Here is a 23,412-nt window from a genome sequence, read left to right on the forward strand (position 1 = left end):
TATGCACTTCACACGGTTTAAGTTCAAAATGAAAATGGTAGGGAACTTAAAAAACTCCCAGCAGAAATCAGAACTGTTCAGCGCTTTCTACTTCAGTGGAAGGAAAAAACTCAACAAGATTAGAAAATTGGAAAAGCGTATTAAGAGGGGACACTGAATATGTTCTGTGTAGTGGCCACTTAAAGCAATCTGATCCTGGTTTTGACGTCATTGTAGTGCCCGTAGAAGAACCTGTGTGTGCATACAGAGAATCCACACAATTGCAGCTTACAGAGAATAAAAATCACAAATAAGATCACTTTAACATCTCAAGTATTTCTCTGAGACATCAGTGATGTTAAATGGAGAGTAAAAGTACCCTGTTCTACATCAATGTTATAGCCTTAAATTGTTTATCAACCATCATCTAAAGTGACCGTTTTTATGTCTTATTTGTGTCTATTTGAGGAAATTTAGTAGAAGAAGCCCATCTAAAGTAATCAGTTCAATGACACCGGAATCTTGATGAAATCTCCTGAGATTTGGAAGATTCCTCTGGGAATGCATTTTCCACAGTCATTTGTGAGGATTTAACAAGAGCAAACATGAAACAGATGGAATATGAGTGATTCTGTGTTAATGAACCTTTTTAATAAACAGTCAACAGCAGGTTCTGCTCATAAGGCAAAGGAGAGAGATAGCGGAGAATCATTGCTCATTGTGCATGAATCGACTGAACCAAGTCTAGAAGTGAACATGGATGATGTCCTCTGATCCAGAACTGATGCCACTGTTTTAATTCAAATATTCTTCCCTATATTCTTCCTCTACTACTTGAATTGGCAAGCAGGGTTCTTCTTCAAAACAACCATCTGTGAAAACATTATTTATTAAATTCCTATATGATTAAAAGGCATGCAGCAGTTTCATACTGATGGTCTGGAAACCTTGGCCGCTTTAAGTTGCCAAGGCAAGAGGCCGTTTTGACTGACAGGACGAGCAACCAATCACATTTCGTTTAAACGTTTCAAAAGTTTACAACAACGTTTATGACACAAAAGAAAACCAGAGGCTAGTTTTTAAATAGATGTCAATGGATGTTGGTCACCGTTACGCTTTCTCCAATTGTAAGTGTTACAGACCCTTCTATCTCCCTATAGTAAGAGTATGTCTGCTTGACTTTTGGAGGTTTTGACGGAATGCGCGATTTGATGATGTCACATGGCGCGTCTTTGGCCATCTTATACGGAAAATCTGTAACAATCTCTAAACTTTGCCACAGATTTAGCTGAGTTTGTTTGATAATTCTGCAATCGCAAACTCCTGCAGGGACTGATATTCTAAAAATTCACCATTTAGATTTGGTTAATGAGGACAAAGGAAGTTTCCCCAAAAACCATGTCTGCTTTGTTGTCCCATACAACTTTTATCACTATATTAGTGAGGTCACTTAATAGACTTCCATTGATTTTATATCTGGCTTATGATGTTTTTTATCCCTTAACAGTCACAAAAACACGCACAGAGAATTAGATGTAAAGAAACAATGTAATTTGATCATGTAATGAGCCTTTACATCCAGTGAGGTCCAGTGACATTTCCAAACAGGTTGGATCTCATGATACAGTATATATTCAATGTTGGTTTGGACCAAAACCCAAAGGTACCTCCAGATCAAGAGAAAAATATTACATTTACCAAAGAAGCACATTAAAACTGTTTGCAGTGTGACATTGTTTCAGCACAATACATGTATTTCTCCCTAATTTTTATTTTAGAAATTTCTAAAATTTGAAGTCCAAAAAAACAGGTTTATATGTTTATAACTGCAAACTACTGTACATAAAACTGACCTTCTACTTGCGTTTCCATTTTTTGTGCATTAAGGGCATGGTAACTTTATAAATGAAGACAGTGCCACACCAGCAAATGACAGCAAACACAACATCACTGATGCTTCTATGCCTTGAAATGCCCATGCTCAAGTATTCCCCATCCCCCACAAGCACTTACTTCGCACACACACACACCAGTAGAGTCACAATCAAGAACTTGCATAGATATTTCTATCGAGCGGTGGCAGGCACTGCCGGCTTCGATCGATACACTCAGCTGTGTCTCTACCATTGCGATGTGCATTCTAATAGCTCGAAGAGCCACGAGAAGTTAACTGCCTTCTATAATACAGTACACGCAGCAACATCCTTTCAGCATTCACACAAACCTCACTGAAAACATTACAGAACCTGCTAATGCCATCAGAACATTTCCAGAAATATTCACCACAAATGAGCACAGCGCTCGGCTTGCGGGGTCAGCACGTACATCACCAGGGTTTGCTTTCTATCTGCGCTGAGTGCTGCTCTCTCTCCCTCTGAATCTTGATTCCTCTCTTCATTCGTTCGGTGCTGGTGGTACAATGTGCTTATTAAGTTTGTTGATGATCATCTCTGGCTTGGCTTTCTCTCTTTATATATAGACTGTGTATCCACCCATCCATGTTTCTGATCTCAGACACTTTGTCTCAATGCTGTGATTGCTTTAAAAAAATTATTTAAAAAAATGACAGCAGATTCCAGTAAAGCATAAGTGGATGTTTTTAAATTGCTATACAGCAAATGACTTTCCCCCAACCCTCAGTTCTCTCCATTTATCTATCTGCTTTCATTCTATGTTCTACACAAATGCATGGCAAAGAAGACCAAGAGACAACGATGAGACAGAAAACGGCTGTGTGCTCACACCTAAACATCTGCTAGAGCGCAATGCTGTCTAACACACAATACTTGCTATTGCAAACAAAATTCAATAAAAGTTTTTTTCACAAACACATTCAGTTGAGTTCTCTGCCTGCTCTTGCAAATTCTTTTCGATCAATCTCTAAAGCTTTCATACATCTCTCTCTCTCTCTACTTAACACACATACACAGAGATAGAAACATGACATGTGCCCAGCAGCATGTGAGCTTGGATGTGTATCTGTTCTGACTTACTGCAGCACTACACAGAAACAATACGATGTTGAATACATCAATTATTAATAAACAAACAAAAGCCTTTATATTCGGTATACGCTGCATAAAATCCAACCTGAAACATGCACTAAGAAAGATTAATACAATTCATACAAAATGTAAGTCTTACTTTGGACAGCAATTTTGCAGAGTGACAAATTCCAGCCCTGCAGTCTTCAGATGTAAACAGTATAGTGATAAAGATAAGCACAGATATGGAGTCCATCTCTATTCTATATGCACACAATGTGGTTTCAGCACCATGGACAGAGACATTCAGCACCACCACAAGTCATTGGACATTCTCTATTCTCCAGTCCTCTTCAAACACTAACCACAACAATGAAAAGTACACATGTAACTCAAACAGGCAAACACAAATGCATACAATGACCCCACAAATGATTGGAAACAGAAGCCACACTTACATGTCATTGCATTAGATAACCAAAAAAACCAAACCAAGGGCCCTTATTTTAAAGTAGTAGTTTAAAATAAGTTTTAAATAATATATTTAAGACAAATGGACATAATTTGGTTTTTAAAAGTCATGTCCATGGTTAATGTGTTGAACTGCACCTGTGGTTTCTCTGCTAGGACTTGAGGGGAACAAACTTCATCCATTAAAAGTCACCTTGCGGATAGCTAAAAGTAGTCTAATTGCAAAATCAGCTTAGAAATGTTAGTTCTGAGACGTTGAAAAAGGAAATGCTATTTGGTTTGATACTTGGCTAACTTATTCAATAAGTTAATAATGCATTTTTTTTTATTATGGCAATTTTGAATGCCCATAACGAGATGAGAATGAGATGAGAAACAGTAAAATGTAGATTGAGCGCTCCATCTCCCAGACTACATCACAACAAAAACAAGGCCTTAAATGATTTGGAGCCACAATATCTGACAGAGCTCTTAGTACCCTACACTCCAGCATGAAACCTCCGTTCTACCGAAGCTGGTCTATTAACTGTTCCGGCAATTTGATTAAAATCCATGGGCGACAGGGCTTTTTCCTCTCTGGCTCCAAAATTATGGAATTCCCCACCCCTCGAGATTTGAAATGCAGCATCTCTTACTATTTTTAAATCTTTTTTTAAAACGTACTTTTAGATTTTTTGTGATTTATGTGCGTATATAGTTTTTTATTTAGTTTTGCTTTGTATTATTTGTTTAGTATCATTTTTATAATAACTTTTTTCATTTTTATATAATAATTTATAGTCTGTTTATATTCTTATCTGTTCTTTGTTTGTTTCTATCTTGTTGTTATTTTCCTTGAATTTTATTATAATTGTGAATTTCTATTACTTTTATTTTATTTTCTCTTGCTTATGTAAAGCGCGATATAAAGTTATTATAAAAATCACAACAATTAACCAAGACTTTACAGAAGGTGCAGGTCAATGGGACCGGGCCACAAAAAAATACAGATTTATGAAATCACTCAATACTACAAATGAGTTAGTTGACATTCGTATCGATTACCCCAACCAGACAACTGATCATTTAGAAAGCATAACCCCAACTTGTCAAGAATAACCTTGGGGAAAAGTACTGTTAGAGATATGCAAGAAAAAAACTACAATACCAATAAAGGAATAATTACACACAATAGCGGTCAGTATCAGGGCATTGAGAAAAATAAACATAGCAGTAAACTACAGCAGTATTCAAGTCAAGGACAATGTAAGCAAATATGGTCTGATTCTGAAATACAATTAGAATCATCACATGTTCTTTGGAGTACTGAAGTCACTAAAACATTCCTACTGATTGAAAGAGTATGATAAATAAGTTTGACATTGCAATTTGATCTTGAATTGTTTTTCACCCTAAAAAGAACGGCAACAGTAATTTAAACAATTCTAATAATAATTCCATTAAAATATCAGGTCATTTATGATTACATATTCCACCCAGGTCATCTCTTGGACCATCATTCATTTTGTGATATCTACTCTCTCTGTTGAGAGTGACATCATACATCATAAGCGTCTCTACCTTTTAGCAAAAGAAGTAAAGAGAGAACATTACACTAAAAGATTGAGAAAAGGACGACACGGGTGTAATCCACAGCAAGGTGTCATTGTCACTATAACTGTTACGTCCCCTGAGCTGTTCTTATATAGAAGATTCCAGACAACGTTAAAGAACACCACGCAATCCAGAAGTGATACTTTCTCCTAAAACAGTGACAGCACACAGAAGAAGCCAAACCAACTTGACATACACGACAACTGCTTCAAACAGACAAACATTTGTGAATATTTTGGTCAGAAAATCCATAAAGACCTTCTGCTCAAATAAATCAATTATTTCTATAGTAGAGTAAATCGCCAACCAAAAATAAAATCCATTCCCACCACACACACACAAGCAGAACTTTTATAGAAAAGCCATAACTGTCACAAAGTTGTATAACATACCTGACAAAACGAGTTTTTAGAGGCTTTAGTCTTATATAATCACTGGGTGTCTCTCTTTCTCCCTCTTGTGGACACTTGTAAAAGTGACACTGCATAAAATCATCTCAAAGGTTGTGTAATGCAGTCGACAGATAATGGCAGGTAGAATAACATACTTTACAGAATGACCCATATCTAATCCAAGAACTCCTTTTCTTGTTCAATCTCTTATTTAGGCAGGGACATCAGACTGTCTCATTCTGATAGCAGCAGTTACACCTTGACAGGTTAATGTGCATGTTAGCATTCGTTTTGATGAGCAAAAACGGTCACCAAAGCGCCATGCCAACACGTGAAGTGTACTTCTCACAAACAGTATATGCATTGGTACCCTTTTTATTGGATTTAAGACTTTGTATTTTTATTAAGAAGTCTATACCAGACGCATAATCACTATACATTGATTTAACATTACCTTTACAATTAATTCTTTCACTGAAATTACAGAATAAATATATGCACATTTTTAACTTTGTCAAATCTTAGTGTGTGAGAGAGAAAACATTAAAAGTGCTTCTTAAAAAGCCGTTAGTGATCGTATATCCAGAAGCATTTTTCTTAAGAAAGTGCGTCGAACTCCATAAAATCTTCAAGTGTCACTATATATTCACAAATATTGATCCTCGTGTGCGTCCTTGAGATATAACTCTGTTGTCTTTCGTTATAAAATTAAATAGACCACTGAGGGGGGTAAATAGGACGCTGTATCTCTATAGCAGGTGGAGTTCTTGATCAATACCCTCCTCTGCAGTTTGGATGCATGCAGCAGACTGCAAATAATCTACAAACGGTGCCAGGCTCGAACCCAGGCGCACGAAGGCTTCTTTGAATAATCTTTTGATAGTTACGCTCCACAACAAATCCGTACAAAAATAATGGGTGGTAACATTGCTGGCTACTCTGAAAAAGGCACTTCGTTGAAAAATCTGAGTTATGGCCTTTCCTCCAAAGCGAATTGGGGGAAATGTGTGTGTGTGTGCGTGTGTTTGTATCAATGTGTGTGTGTGATACATATATTTTGCCATGCTTCTTTTTTGATACGCATTATTTTTGGGCATGTTGGGGGGGGTGAAAGTGACTTCCAATTCAATTAAAATCTATACGATTTCTCCAAGACTTCGAGGTAATCCGGCTTGGTTTGGAGTTTGGCCCTTAACTCGAGGTACTCGCTTTGGGTTTGCTCGGGGAATCCTTTCCCCGTGGTGAAAAGTAACGTTTCTTTTAATCTGGCGTCTTGCTGTAAATCGGGGTATTGCATTCCGGGGGGGTGTGCGTGCGCAACGTGCATGTCCTTTAATTTGGGAACGGTGCCGTAAAGGCAGTCTACAAAACCAACCGTCGGTGTCGGTCTCTGGCTGTCGATCACGGTGGGGCAGAGCACTCCGTTCTCGTGAAAGCTCGCCATGTCACCGGCCTGATTGACGGTGACGATGGTGTTGAGCTGGGAGTTGGACACGGCCATCGTCCATTCCTTCTCTTTCTCCAGAAGAGTTCGATAGTTGCTGTTATTTTCCTTGGTTTCTGCGAACTGTTCGCCCTCGACCTCCCCCTCGCGCGGTTTGTAAATGGGGTTGTTACACATCTGCGTGACGGGATGGGGGATGTAGTCGTAGACGTGACCGGGCGCTTTCTCGGGCGAGGCGCTCTGTCGCTCCTCGAATATCTTGCACTGCATCTGGATGCCCGTAAGGTCCACCTCCTGTCGCTTCCTAAAGGGAAGTTTCTTTCTCCTTTGCAGCACGAACGCGAAGAGACCGGCGGCCACGAACACGGTTGAGATGATGAGGACCAGCAGGCTTAGAATCAGCACCGAGAGAGGGACAGCTCCCGTCGCCGGCGCGTATCCCAACTCAGAGCCGCTGGTCGCCGTTATGTCTTTGGGTAGCACAGGAGAAGACGCCGTGAATTTCAGCTCGGGACAGATAACCTCGTCCTCGAGCGTGCGCAGATCCTTGCCGAGCGCGAAATCGGGAGTCTTGCAGATGACCTCTCCCACGACGATGACGGAGCTGAGTTTCTCGATCCACTGCTTGAGCGGGATGATGTCGCAAGAGCAGTCCCAAGGGTTCTGGTGCAGGTCGATCTGAACGATGGAGTGGAGGTGCTCTAGCACGCCGTTAATGGGCAGGTACAGGAAGTAGTTGTTGCGCAGGTTGAGCCTGGCGAGGGAGGTGCCGGCGAACGCGTCCACGGGCAGGGTGCGCAGCAGGTTGTCATTGAGGAAAACCAGCTGCAGGTTTGGCATGAGACTGAACGCGGCCGGGTGGATCTCTCGAATGACGTTGTACTCGAAATACAGGTAACTGAGCGATTGCAGACCGCGAAACATGCCTGGGGTGAGCCTCTCGATGTCGTTGCCATTCAAGTATAAACTTTTCAAGTTCGGCAGATTCATGAAGGCGCCCTCTTGAACGTACGATATGCGATTGTTACCCAAGTGCAATAAATCCAAACTCGAGAAGTTCCAAAAATCCGACCTGTAAATTTTCTGAATCAAATTCCCACTTAAATAGAGCTTCTTGGCGTTGAGTGGCCGTGGCAGCAGCTCGGAAATGTTGTGAAAGCCTTTCTCTTTACAAATGACGGTGAGGCCCAAGTCATTGATATGTAAATTGCACGTGCATCCCGTCGGGCAAATGATTGGTATAGGGGGTCTGGTTTGATAGGCTGCGATTGGGGGCTGATTCAGCCCTGGGTAGATGCTACGGGACGTGGGGGATGTTTTTGTGGGTCTGGGCCGCTTGGTTGGTTTTACGTGCCTCTCTCTGTACTCCACCGAGGAGGCTGTGTTATGAAAAGATGACAGCATCGACGAAGGCTTGGTGGGCCAGACGTTTTCGTTATTAAACGGTATTCTGGGAATGCCATGCTTGGCCTCCAGCTCGGCTTCGGAAAGCAACGGACAAAGTTCGCTCCTCTTGATCTCCCGAAGGTCCTTGCCGTGCAAATGAAAGGGGTATTCGCACGTAATGTCGCCAACCAGCGCAGTGTAAGGAATGCGCTCCAGCCACGTTTTAAGCTGGACTATATCGCACACACAGTTCCATGGATTCTCCTCCAGCTGAATTTCCATCAAGCTGCGTCCGATGTATTCCAAGGTCCCTTTATAGGGCAGGATTTTTAAGCGGTTGCCGCGTAAGTCAAGATGCGTCAGCGACACGGACCTGAATAATAAATTGGGTAGCACGGGTATCAAATTGTCGTTCAAAATAAGCACTCTGAGTTTGTGCAGGTTCCGAAACGCCCCGCTCTCTATCCTCTTGATGACATTGTAATCCGCCTGAAGATACTCGAGGCTTTCCAGCCCCATAAAGGTGTCATTTCGGAACACCTCTAGTTTGTTTTCGTGCAGAAAGAGCTTTTTCAAACTGCTCAGCCCGTTGAACGCGCCCACATGTATGTCCTGCAGCGCGTTGTTCCCCAGATTGAGAGCGACGGCATTGTTGAGGTGCAAAAAGCTGTTAAAATACAGTTTGCGCATAGAGTTCCTCTGTAGATTGAGTTTGAAGGGCCTCGTCCACGTCTGAGAGATCTGGCTGACGTTTGTAAATCCTTTGCTGTCGCAGTGGACGTGGAAAAACCCCTCCTTGACTTCACAGTAGCAAGGGTCAAAACAAGGCTCGTCTATTTCTTCCGACTCGTCCAACAGAGGGATCGGCGTAGTCCATCCTAAAGCTATTGTGCTTAGCAGGGTAAACCACAGCATCCTTCCGACGAGTCCTTATGAAGTTGAGCCACTTCACAGCACTGCAAAAACAAACGAAAAAGAGATGCGTAAAAGATAGCAGGTGACGGAGAGCGCACGTCTGTTGCAATGTTTTGCGCCATGAACCACACAACATACGCAACCTCTCCACACATCATGACATCACTGACATGTTTACTATAGAGATCATACACAATCTTGGCTTTGACATCTGTCATTCGATGGTAAAGAAACGTATCTTAAATGCTTGAAAATACCCACTAAGGCTTTCAAGGACTGCACGAAAAAGCACTGCACGAAAAAGCACTTAAACATTTAAAATGTTTAATTTAATATACAAATTCGCTAGGATATACAAAATGTCTACTAAAATATCAATACATCATTACACACAAACAGAGTGCAGGACGGAGTGCATTTGGCAAAATAACACATCTGTTACTTTTGGACAACCGCCCTATACCATGCTCCTGAAAACAGCATTATATCAATAAATAACAATAAGAAATAAATAAATACAAATAGGACAGTGACAGCGGTATCCGTCTACTAACATAAAAAAACGATGACAGGTGCATCAAAAGATTGTCGATTAGACATTTAATGCGTAAAGGAGGTTATTTGCTTTCCACAGTCTGAACGCACTTAATTAGCGCAGATCGTAGTTGCGTGCTATCAGCAGATCAGTGGACAAACTCAAAGCCAAATGCTGCTGAGTATGCCACACTCTGCTTATTAGCAAATGTATTCGAATACCTTGGCATCTGGACCCTGGAAACGAATTACAGAAACAAAAACCCTCGAAAAAAAATCCTGTTTTCCCCAGATGAGACGGGTAAAAGTCCTCGCAATTTTCCATGAATAGCTCACTTTGTATTGCTTTCCTCCCACCCTTATCTCCAGTCTCGGCTTTGGCAATCAATCCCAATGTCCATCTATTCCGAACAACCAAGGCAGCTGATACCTACTCGGTTTAAGTGATGTCCAACTTTACATCTCCAGCGGGTTTGGAGACGGGTGGTCCCTGGCTGCCTCCGATCGCTGGCTGAAATAAAAATATGCATTGGAATGAAACCAAATTTTGATATTTCATATCTCAGAAAAGATATAAAAATACCCTGCTTGCTCCGATAAAGGAATGTTTATAATTGAGACCTAAATATAAAACTTACACGTTAAACATTTTAATTAGAATGCGTTTTCTAAAATACCACTGAAAGCTGGCGAGATCATTTGTACGGCAGTCTCTGCGCCGTTACATCAGAAATTCATCAATGCATCATTTGATTAAATACGAACATTATGCAGGTCATTATAACCTTCAAAGTCTCAGAACGTCTTAAACAACGCACACCCATAAAACTCACCTTACTTCACCAGATCATCCGAAATAAGATCAGTTTAAAGACTGTTGGATCTTTCCCTCTCCGTCTCCTGTGTGCTCCCTCTCTCGCTCTCTCAAAAAGATCAAGAAGAGAGAGATGAAGAAGAATTTATATGAATTAAATCCCTTTTGTTATATAGGTTTGCTTCCGTGCCGAAGCGGGAGAGAGCTCAGGTCCGGTAGGAGCGGCTCGGTTCGGTTCGTCCCGCTGCTGCGCTACTGGCGTCTCTCATGGTGCCGGAGAAAAAAAGCTTCAGATCGTCACGGAAATGAGCTTTAAGAGACGCGAGCGGGGAGGGAGAGGGCAGAGATTGGAGAGACGGCGTTGGCGTCGGTGGTGTTGGCGGAGAGGGTTGGGATGGAGGAGGCACGAGCTGCTGAGCGCGCCGAGTGCCGCACCGGGAGCGCGCGCGTCCATGCGCGCCCTCTCTGTCTCTCTCTCTCTCATCTGCGATGTAACGTTTTGTTTTGGGACCATCTCTTCCCCGACTCCTATTTACAGTCATATCTTATTCACCATAAGTAACTTAACTCTTCCCATTCCTGTCATTCGGTTTAGGCTGTCTGTTGAATTTTGCTCAATATACTTTTTAACTTTCTCAAAGTGTCCGGGTCCTATGCTTGTTAAAAACTTAATAAAACTAATATAACATACAGTATTCACTCCACCTCTCACTGTATACATTTTGGTTTTCTCTGCAGAGGTAAAATCCCGCGTCCTGTCTTTCCGCGCCCTGCCTGCAGCGGGCACCCGAGCTCTGCGCGTGGGCACCGGAGAGGACAGGCTCCCCTTATTCTGCATCATATCACAGTGTGTGTGGGAGTGTTGGGGTATCCCTTCTCACACGCTTTCATTTTTGACATCAACAAACATTATTACCCGATATAATAGTAATGATGGTTAAATGTCATGGAAATGCCATCATGATTTAGATAGGTATAATGTTACATAAACTTTAGCTCTTAATCATTTATATTGCTAATGTTTGTTGATGTCGTAGTGACATAAGTTTATTATAAAGCATGAAACGGCACAAGATTTCATAATGATATGTTGCTGTAAATTTCATGAGTCATGTGTAATTCAATTTAATCAAGTACCACAGAATTACGATGATGCTCACAGTTATAACTATCATGGCTGTCATGTTTGATTATTATGGATAGTCAACATATGTATTCACTCATCCCAAATTTGTCATATTACTGGCACAGACCTTGAGTTAGAATTTTTTTTTTTCAAGTTAATTTAACCAGACAAAATAATTAACATGAACATAAACGTATATTACCTATTTGTATATTATACTATGCTGCTATTGAACTATACTTTTCCAGCTCAGTACTGCTCTAGATAATTCCTAAAACTTGCCATTTTTGTTCTGCAAATGTAGTTGGCTCTTGTATGATAAGCCAATTAAACTGCTGTGATGTTGCTCATTTGCACGTTTCTTTGTATGAAAGCATGTGCTTAATGACTAAATTTAACTTTTACTACCAAAAATCTGGAGTGCTTTTAGTTCTAACCCTAATATGTCCTCATTTTCTTATCTGTTTAAACTTTGTCTTCTCATTCTATTTTCATTCTCTGTTTACCATCATTATTTTTTAATTGTGGAGAAAGGCAATAAGCTTCGAGAGGTCGTGCTATATTGTGAAGAAATCCAAGGCTGCAAAGTTAGGGTGATGCAAAATTACACACCCTCTGTCCGTGAGAAGTTATGGTCTTTGACATGAACACAGTCACAGTCAACATAAAGATAAGCTATAACAGCAAAAAAAAACAATTCTGCGAATAGGTCTACAGTAGCTGCATTTTTGTAAATGAACTACAGCTATTGACCAATCAGCATCAAGCACTTAAACTATTGAATCTCCCAAACTGTAAATATCCATCAGCATTCCAGATTGAACTGGAAACGTATGTGACCATACTCACCATTCACATGGTTCACATAGACCCGACATAAACAACAAGCTCCACCTACAGGCCTCTTCTGATTGGCTGATCAGTGTTTGTCATCAGAGAACCATCACAAGGATTAATATCTTTGAGAGAGAGAGAGAGAGAGAGAGCGAGAGAGAGAGAGAGAGAGAGAGAGAGAGAGAGAGAGAGAGAGAGAGAGAGAGGGTAAGAAGGAGAAAGCTCAGGAAGAGGTGTTACAAGAGAAGGTTTAAGAGACGCACCCTGGATAGTGTGCAGCGGTGTGTAAAACTGTCACTCAATCATGTTGTGTTGAAGCTCTTTCATTTCTACCCGTCATTCACTCTTAAATCCCCCTTTTCGGTCTTTTTGCCTCAATCCTGGGAATAACATGTTGCTATTTTATTTGTTATTTTGGATTCTTGTTCTGTCCATACAGTATGAGGTTATCTAATCATTTATCACGTCTGGTTCATTTAGGGCAAAAAAAGACAGATTGTCTCCCAGCTGCAAACAGAACAATTAACAAATAAAATCTACACCACAGAACGTATCAATAATACACAAGGTTTTTTTTATCTTCCTCGTTGCGTCACTCTGTCACGGTTCATCAGGTACGCTTGAATCTGTCCGCTATAAAAGACAGAAATATGGCAACGTCCATCATATGCAAACTTGTCTTCCATCGCTAAAGTACTTGACATGTCCAGCCCTTCACGGAGAGACCATTACTCACAGTGACAGCGGCACGACTCGACATTGGAAAGGCTATTTACAGATATTTCACTTTGATGAAAGCGGAATGCTTATTCCTCTACATGTGCCGTTTCTCTGCAAGACCATGTTTGTGTCAGACCGTGTCAGAATATTCTTTATTTTAAATAAATGCTGACGCGTTGGAATATTTCATCACTTTACACCCGGCCATGTATAGTCATGGTCAACAAAGTCAATAGATGTGCTGAATTGAGGCAGGCGTCACGCTGGGCTTCAGTTCCTCTAGATGTATCAGGTCACGGACGCACATGAATCTTTGGACGAATGGCACCTAAAAATAACAATGTGAGAGCGAGACAGTTGGCCGTGTTTCACCATGGCAGAAAGTCAGGGTACTGTCTGTGCCATCCCCGTGGGCATGCCACCCTTGTGCCAAAGACAATAAATACCACAAGGATTATTAGAACGTGGAGAACATGCCCCTATCCACAACAAACATCCAGATAAATCTCAATTTTATCAAGGAAATTGCCTCTAGTCTGTTCAATTTCACCACAATACTACCTGCACTCTTTTAACATCTTATTCTTAAGCTGTTGTAAATCTCGCAACAGAATGTTGAAACATACAAAACAGAATTTATACTCATGCTCCGATTTGAACTAGAAAACAGACAGACTTGTGGATTTGAACCCATTGTGTGGTCAAAACCGATAACATCCAGATCACCATTACATTTTCCTAATGTTAAGTATCAAACTTTTACACGCAACTTGTCTCACACCATTGTTGGTATCATTTATAAAACAGGATCTAAGCAATCAGATAAAACAATTTGTAGACTTAACTTGTAGAGGGACTTCTTATATATTATATATCAAGGAGATGAAAAGAAAAGCAAATAGAAACTTATATTTCTCCTAAAAAAAAGTCTGAAATCTCACAAATGTCTCCATTGGAGCTTCAGAAGGGATCTCAACGATTCAGAGGAGAGCTCAACGAGTCTGCAATCAAAAATCTATATTACTGAAGATCTCAAAATGAACTCAAACATCTCTCATCAAATTTACCCAAATCTAGATTGTTTTACCTCTCCAATACATTTTTGGAGAAACATCTGAGACTAAGTTGATACTTAAATGAAACGCAAGTAAATCTCCTGAGCTATGAAAGAGATTCGGAGCAATACTGTTATCCCTCTGGTAATACATATTTACATCTTTGAAAACCTCCAATTTGCATTATTCATCGATTTGTTTCTCTGCATCTGAAATTAGCAGCTCTTCCGTCATTTAGTCGTCGAGGTATCCCTTTGAAAGCCCGAATAAACTTCGCCAGAAGCTGGAAAAAAACGCCCCACTTGCTTGGCTGGCTCTATAGTGTTTAGCTGAGGTTCCTGACCCAGAACATCAAAAGAGCTCCAAAAATATTGAGTATGACGGGGCTTTTTTCAAATTCTCTTTGATTTGGTGTTTTAGTGTGGAACCTGCTTTCTTCCCTGTCTTCTGGGTCAAACAAACTGGCTTTTCATCCTCAATGGGGTCACGAGACGTTACTGAGAGGATTTTCCCCAAAGCTAGCAAAACAGAAGAGGCCGTCTCAAAACACCTGCTTTCTTCTTCCTCAAGGGGAGCTGCTAATAGGAACAATAAAGAATCTTGAAAATAAGAGGCAGGGTTTCTCAGGCAATGAAACACTATTCTGACCACCCTGTGTTTTAACACAATGATTCACACTGCCTTCATAAACACTCAACTAAATGAGGCTTCTTCTATTTTAGGATACAAGTATTTTCATTTCAGAGTACAATGAGGTTTCATTCTTGTCACCAAAATAGTGGTTAGCGCGAGATGCGTATCAATGTCATAATGGAAGAAGGGAAAAAGACTAATTTCATTAGCTTTGCATCTTTATTCTTTACGCACTTATTCTGGCCTAAATCTGTCCCGTTCTGCCAGGGTTGTATCTCAGAGGTATACTCATTTACCGTTTCGGAAGAGGCAGAGCCGGAGAGAAGGCGATATGGGGGTTTAATCATGCAAAGGAAGTACTAATAGGCTGAAATTTAGCACAGTAAGCTGAAATGTTAACAGGCCCATCACCCTTCGTGCCCACACCTGTATAAACACCTCATCCTATCTGACAATGTGACAGTGGGAGAGAAGTAGGACATAATTAATCAGAGATTATATGAAGTAGAAAGAATTAGATGGCATGAGTGTATTTATATCACATTATTGCACACAAGACTCGTTTTCTGCCTCTTGATGGTCCAAAGGCTCCGGCCATTTTGGAGATCCCAAAGAGACATTTTAACAGCAAAGAACAAATTGGATTCTTACGTATTCGGATGAAAATGCAAGTTGTGCTGTGCAAAACTTAGCATTATGATGTTTATTACTGGTGAATGCAAGAGCATTGATTTAATACTTATATTAATAATACGTTTTAAAGTCCCAGTGAAATAAAAAACGATAATTCTTTTTTTCATGAAATATTGCAGCGTTTATAGTAAATAGCTTATCTCAGAATACGGAAGTAAAAACGATCGCAACTTCCAGTTCACAGGGACTTTAAGTGTTAAGATGCCGTTAAAGTGTTTCCACATGCATGATTATGCTATCCTCAACTCTCTGTGACAACATTTAATGTTAGTCTATGGTATAATATAAAAATCGCATTGAAATTTAAAGGCATTCCATTCCCACATCAGGCTGCATAAGTTTAGAAAATATGTCTGTAGCACAAACCAAACTGCATGAGTAATATGACTAAATATAATACTTCAGTTTTGGGCCTCGTTTTAACTGTAATCGAGATGAGTTTAACAAAGCCACTAAAAATACATTTTGTGCGCATGCTTTTCTAAGCAGTATGAGTTTTAACTGCCGTGTACCCAGCAGCTCTCTGAAACAGATATAGGACTGGCCTACTTTGTTCTTCTCTCTTTGGCTTGCACATCACAACTTTGTCTTTGAGCCACAGATGAGGAATTAGGCCATGGTGCCGTGACGCAGCGGTGACCATGTACAGTAAATGACCAACATGTGTTGTGTTGCGCTGAAAAAGACAGATAGAAGAAAGAAAATGAGAAATCAACGACTGACAGATCAAATCCTAGACACTTTTTTAAAGGTGGGGTAAACAAGCTATTTCATGCATTCTGACTTTTTTACACTGTTAAACGTGCTGGGTTCGCAAGGTCAACATGTCAAAAAACGAGTCGAACGTATGATGTTGTATTTCTGTGCTCGATCCACTCCACCAGGGTTTGACAGTTTTCGGAAAGCTTTTTTCGAACATGGATTACCATGTTATTAGGAAGGGTTAGTAAGTAAGAAGGGTTATTAGTCCCTTTTTGGAAAATTATCCTGGAAAAGCATGCCCACGCGTCATCCACCGAGCGAAAGAGCACGCCCATGCGTCAACCAGCCAGCGTGAGAAAGAGCACGCCAATCAATGCCGCTTCACTCGGCTGACAGAAGTTTAGTTGTGTTTGTTTGCTCACTGCTTTTCATTGATGGATGTGATATAAACGGTGGATATAACGCTGGATTTGGAGATCATTTGAAACTGATAGGTGGCGCTGTCCCAGCGCTTAAAGATGCCGGACATGAACCGCTCGCGGTAAGTCAAACTAAGTCATATGTCTGTGTTTTGTTGGCAATCGGCGCGTAAGTGCATCATGTAAACAACACAAACTTATAGTGAATTAATGCGATGATGTGTTGTGTGCTCGTGCTGTAGTTCCGTCCCCCTGCTCGCCTCCAGCAGCTCGTCTTTTTCTGGAAATAATCATTTAGCTGTATCTCTCTTTTATTTATTTGATCAAACTAAATACTCTTTGAAGATACTAAGTTTGCAACACTACTGTATAGGCACTCAAGATTAATATGAGATTGGCCAAAACTGCGTATGTTACCTCATCTTTAAGAACAATCAAATTGACTTCACAAGTCATTTCAAAGTACTATTTTTCTTTTTTCATCAAAATATATTTATTTTATTTTATTAGCCGCAGAAAACCATTGTGAATATATTTTAACTTTGTTTTCTTTGCCGTATTTGAGGTCTGAAAAAATACAGAACATCCTTTGTTATTTTTAACCTGTTTCTCCAGTTTTCATTTTCTGGAAATAAACGCAGAAAAATATTTGTGTTTGAAATATGGTAGAAATATTGTTAATAGTTCACAGAATGAAACAAAAATAATAATTTTACCCAAACACCTAGAAATAGTAAATTCAGAAAAACTGTTTTTAAATTTTTTAAATGGTCTCTTAATTTTTCTGCGGCTGTATTTATATTCTATTTATTTTATTTTATAACTCAACCACTTGTCAAAATGTAAAAAATTAAGATTTAAGTAACAAAAAAAAAGTTTTACGGTGTATTTTTAAGTTGGCACCAGTTCACTCCGTTCCTTAGATAAGATGTGGGTCACTGTTACTTTTCACTAGGACAAAGAGCGACTTAAAATATTTAAATAGATTTGGGGACTCTGTTCGATTAACCAGATTTAGACATGGGCACAATGACCTATACCAAAATTAAATTCTTAGGATATTTTCCACCTGGTTCCAAAACCTTTTAAACAATGCGATGAGTTTATATTTCTATCCTTGTTTCACTTAACCATCAAAAAAGGTAACCCGATCAAAATGATGTCAATTGTATGTTAAATGATGTTAAAGGCTTTGCACACATTTAGTTATGATTATTTTAACGCCTGTAAACTAGAGACAGTTTAACCCATCCTCTACCGCAGGTCAACTCCAACCTCATGGTAATTATTGCAATTATCCTCATAGTCTCACAGTACACCGGGCTGCCCAACGGCCAAACATCAGGATGGAAAATTGTTTACACTGCCCAGATCAAGCACAGAACACTCATTCAAAACACTGACTGTAATGACGGTGAAGAATTATCAACAAGAAGAAAAAAATCCCTGCAATAGTAATTACAGTAATTCATGATAATGATTGCTCCAATTAAAAGCTGATATGAAGTGAAGAGTTAATGACGTACCAGACGTGAGAGGTGAAACGCTGAACAGGACGGCTCAGACGAGTGTATTCAAAGACTTCTCAACCCTTAATGCAGCGAGGTGAAGCTGAACTGAATTATTCATATCAACCCTTCTTTTTGTGAACTAATCCAGCAAATTGTCTTTGTCAAATTGCGGACAGCAACAAAAGCGGAGCGCGCGACGCTCTGATTGAGAAACTTTTGCTGAGAAAAAAATTCGAGCGGAATTAGCATAATAATCTGGCGAGAATTGCACCCTTATGGGAAGAGCGCGAAATGCTTGGTATTAGTGCAAATGAGTTCAAAATGACAGCAATTATGGTAATGACAACAATAATGGCAATGACAGAGAATATGATTGTTTACTGAAGTACCGCCGTTTGTCTGAAAATCAAGTCAATGTTTTCTGTCAGATGAGGCCTTCTACTTTATTTCAAGATGAATGTAACATTAAAATACTATTAGCTATAAAAAGAACCGTATTATGGCGCCGCACATGAAGCAATATTGGTAGTACAATAAGGAACATTTGCTTATCTAAAATAAAAAAAAACGTGTGTGAGGGAGCATGGTCTCATGAATGGAAGAGTATCACCACATTTTTCGCACGCCTTCCATTCTGAGTGTCATGAAATGACAGGATTTGCTGACATCAAGCTCATTCGGCTGGAGAACTGAGGACTTCTATTTTGGTCTTTTTTGTCATCCTGACCCCTAAAATACCGCCTTGCCGTTCTCCTCCAGCTCTTAATACCAGGTATGCGAGACCTGAGTGACACAATAAGGCGTTACAGACCCGGCACAATAAATGGCTTTGAAAGATGGGCCGACGGCTCGTTTTGAGTGCATCTCAGAAGATAGGCACCTGTACTCGCAGGTGCTTCTTCCTGTGTATGTATTTCATTCGTAGTTCTGCATCCACAAAAAAGAAAACCTTGGGATATCAACTAGGCATCTCTGCAGGCGATAGTTTTCCAAACTGATGCATGGCAACGGAGGTCCAAATTAACATGACGTGGCCTTCACGAGCCACTGTGCATGCTTAATGTGCAATATAAACAGGACGGTATGGTGAATACGCTTAAAGGGACAGTACATCATTTATTCACCTTCAAACCTGTATGACTTTCTTTTTACATTGGTAATCAAACAACAATGACGTTTAGTGTTTGGACATTTCTTAGATGATCTTTTTGCGTTCCACAGAAGAAAGTCACATACAGGTTTTGAAAAACATGACGTTTAATTGTTTGGGTGAACTATCCCTTTAAGAGTCTTCCAAGTAAAAAAACAACCTGTAAGAATCAATGCAGGTAAAAAGGTCCTGCACAACAGAATAAAGGTTCTTCCCACCCTTCCCAATCTCCACTTTTCCCTGTATAGTAGTGGAGTGACAAGTTATCACCCAGCTGTCATCCATTACAAATGACTCCAGTTGCCAGGAGGGGATTATGTACAAAGCTCGGGGGGATTCGTGCCAATGGGTGCTTAGCCATCTGTGATTGACATGAATGAACTTACCGTGTTATTCCCCTCCTCGGAAGCTTAAACTAGCAGGAGTGAAGGTTTGAACACGGCATCTGTTTAAGAATTTGCTTCGTTACTAGCAACATCAATGCCAAAATGCCCTGATGAATTTAGAAATGAAAGTCTCATTTATTACTTACCACTAAGAGAAAGACTCACGGGAATTACAGTCAAGGCTGGTTTGTCGTTCTCTCATGCTACGGCGTTTGAGCTTTCCCTGAGAAACGAAGGCAGAGGCTTTGAAAATGATTGGAGGATGAACAGGTATATGGTGTGAGAAACCAATAGCTGCTGAGAGACACAGAGGGGTTGATATACAGTATATAAAGTGTGTGCGCTCACTTTCTTTGTTGGCACAAAGTGTTGTGAGGTACAGCGGGCTCATTGGATTAGAATGATTTCTGCCTGATTTCCCAGTAGGGCTCCATCCGGCAGGAAAAGGTACAGCGTCGGAATGCTCAGTACCCTCAATAAGACACTAAACCGCCTCTCTGTGTCCTTGTATAGCTCCACACGATGAAGGGAAACATACTGCAGAACAAGAAGGTTGTGAGGACAACACGGGCCTGTTTAGAGCCTCATTTATAACCGTTGCGTGCGCACAAAACATGCCCTGAAAGAGGCGTACGCCACTTCCCACGTAAAAGGTGGGATTTATAAAACAAACTTGACCGAAAAATTCGCGCACCTGCATGCAAACTCTGACCCATGCGTACGCACATTCTGGAGACAAGGGGTGACACAAATGGTGAGTTAGTGAACTTAGATTGCAGAAACTAAGATTGATAAAAACGATTATAAGCATTAATGCCTCACACACATTTAATTTGACCTCATATCCGTTAAAGATCCACATTATCACGAAGATCAAATCTGCAGAGTTATTTGCGCTCGTATTGAGCGATAATTGTTTCATGCACCTTCTTGTAAAATCCAACTCAAATCTTAAATAAAAATTCAATCTAAATATTTATTCAGCGCTGTCTCACCATCACACTATGAGCGCATGATGAGGAGATGATCCTACTGAATAGGGACAGCATCAAATATGATAACTGCAGAACACAGTGTAAATAAATACTAAATATATTTTCCTTTAATACTGTGCATAATCATCGAATGTCAAAGTCTGAAAATTCAGCCATTAAGCTCTCGCGCAATCGTTTCTCTTTATGTTCTCGTTATCAGTCCTAACTATGTTCATAACAATTATGTCTTCAAATGTTATCTCGGGTGAAGGACACCACTAATTAATGAGGTGATTTTAATGAGGTGTTAATGATCAGTCTAAATGCTGCAGAGACCTTCTTTGGCTTTAATATAATTATAATAATAATTATTATTATTGATAATTATAACAATTATTAAATTGGAAATCTCAGTGAAACTCATGTGTGGCCATTTGTGATTTCGTTACGGAGATAAAGGATCGGGGGTTTTACATCATTTTTTGTTATTTTTCTATGGCATCTGATAGCGGTTGGACCCGGAAGCGGTATACGTCCATTGTGGTGCGTGACGTCAGGTTTAACAAGCGGATTGGATGCCAGTCTTATTAACATACAAATCAGAATTCATGAGGTGCATTGTATTGACTATTTATGGGTAAAAATGGGCGTGTACAGGGCGGGATATGAGGCTGATTCACGTACGCCCACTTGCAGGTGATCTGTCATTTATAAATCGAATATTGCTTACAGGTGTGCGTACGCACGGTTTTATTATTCTGAATATTTTTTGGCGTACGCTGTTTTTGGCTTTCGGGCGCACGTACACTTTTAGTAAGGATCCTATACGCACAGTTTTATAAATGAGACCCCTGAGCAGATAGCAACACTCACTATTTGTGGCTGTAATGAAACTGCTTTTAGATTGAAAAAGTCAATCAGCTGTTTAACAGATGCGCTGCCTGCTTTTTTTTCTTCCAAAAGGTTCCTTCAAAAAAGTACACTTCATTTTATAAAGTTTACTTAAGTATCCAGTATGTTTTAAGTATACACTACTTTATGCAGTACATATGCTAATATAAATGAAGAGTTTGGTTCCAAAATGAGATAACTCCGTTAACACAATAAAAAAACAAAAAAAAAAACATGATAGCATAATAAAAAACGTGATTATCTCATTGTTATCCCATTTTGGAACCAAACTCTTCAAATGTACTGTTTAAAGAATACTTTTAAGTTTGTAAAAGTACACTTAAGTATATTTTAAGTGTAACAGTGGTAAACTTTGAATACTACAACTGCACTAAAATATAAGTGTACTATTTCAATAATACTTTTAAAGCGGTAGTTCACCCAAAAATGAAAATTCTGTCATGAATTACTCACTCTCTATTTGTTTCAAACTTGTACACATTTCTTTGTTTGGTTGAACACAGAGAACGATATTTGGACGAATGCTTGTTAACCAAACAGTTCTTGGACCCCATTGACTACCATAGTAGGAAAAATCACAATGGCAGTAAAAAAGTGCCCCAGCACTGTTCGCTGTTGTACATACTTCAAAATATCTTCTTTTGTGTTCAACAAATAAAAAAAATATGAGGTATTTTTTTCTACTATGGTTGTCAATGGGCTCCAAGAACTATTTGGTTACAAGCATTCTTCTAAAGATCTGTCTCTGTGTTCATCAGAACAAAGGAATTTATACAGATTTAGAACTCGAAGGTGAGTAAATGATGACGGAATTTTTATTTTTACTATCCCTTTAAGTTTGTAAAAGTATACTGAAGTATACTTTAAGTGTTAACTTTGACAAGAACTGCACCAAAAGTAAAATTAATAAATTCATTGACAGTTTACAAGTTCAATACCGAAATTAGTTGATGTATGTAAGTATACCCTCAGTGAACTACTAATTTAGTAGTTTGATGTTTTCTTTAAGTAAATTTACCAATATACATATAGTTCGCCATTTACGCGATATTGTTTATTATTGTTATTTTTGTTTTTAAGTCTTCTACTGTGTTCCTATTTAGGTATTAAATAAATATTAACATACTAAACATACTAAATGCCGGCTTTTCTGTCAGTACAACTTAAGTATACCAAAGTCCGTTTACAGAAGTCGTGCTACTCGGCGGCCATGTTTGCAATGCCTCTGCATGGGCAGCAATTTACATCATAGCAAGTCCACAGTCCTATCTACTTGAATGGGGGAAGGCAGATATTTCTAAAATCGATGGCAAAAATCACAATTAAACAGCATATTTTTGATCAATATTTAAACATGACATGAACTGTATCATAAGTTTGGTTTGCTAAGCTTAAATTGCGTAAAAAACACCTTTGTCGAGGTTGCCTACTGTGCCTGGAGACTTTGGCCAATTTTAGGCTACTACTGTTTTCCTATGAACACTAATGTGCCCCAGAGAATCGTCAGTCTTATTGATTGGCTCGTTCTACTGGAAGGCGGGGCTTTCTTCACTAGAGCAGCCATATTGAGCGTTGCATTTCTCGCCATTCATTGTAACAGCAGTGGCACCTCTTGTTAATATTAATATCTTCGCGTATGTATACTTCTAAGCGTAATGTTAAGAATATTTCTAGGAAGTACATCAAAAGTAGACTGAAAGTATACTTTTCTTAGTATATGTGAATTCACTTCTTATTTGGAAGGGACATCATTGAAAAAGCTGAAAACCGGCTCAGTCAGACGTG

The 23,412-nt window shown here is 39.6% G+C and overlaps 1 protein-coding gene across 2 annotated transcripts; it reads right to left on the minus strand.

Annotated features, from left to right (window-relative positions):
- Nucleotides 1-621: 621 nt before the first annotated feature.
- Nucleotides 622-11,175, minus strand: slitrk3a (SLIT and NTRK-like family, member 3a). Of its 2 annotated transcripts, XM_057347491.1 has the most exons (3): nt 10,532-11,175; nt 10,133-10,209; nt 622-9,205 (listed from the first exon to the last, which is right to left on the minus strand). In XM_057347491.1, the coding sequence occupies exon 3, from the start codon at nt 9,162-9,164 to the stop codon at nt 6,549-6,551; it is 2,616 nt and encodes an 871-aa protein (XP_057203474.1). In that variant the 5' UTR covers nt 9,165-9,205; nt 10,133-10,209; nt 10,532-11,175; the 3' UTR covers nt 622-6,548. The 2 variants fall into 2 exon arrangements, with proteins under 2 accessions (XP_057203474.1, XP_057203475.1); XM_057347492.1 differs by lacking the exons at nt 10,133-10,209; nt 10,532-11,175 and adding an exon at nt 9,921-10,113.
- Between the last annotated feature and the right edge of the window lie 12,237 nt (nt 11,176-23,412).

Source organism: Triplophysa rosa, linkage group LG12 (assembly GCF_024868665.1).
Source record: "Triplophysa rosa linkage group LG12, Trosa_1v2, whole genome shotgun sequence".
NCBI classification, from domain to species: Eukaryota; Metazoa; Chordata; class Actinopteri; order Cypriniformes; family Nemacheilidae; genus Triplophysa; species Triplophysa rosa.

Excerpts from the sequence above, each read along its gene's own strand:
- slitrk3a (XM_057347491.1), bottom strand. The coding sequence starts at position 9,164 with ATGCTGTGGTTTACCCTGCTAAGCACAATAGCTTTAGGATGGACTACG.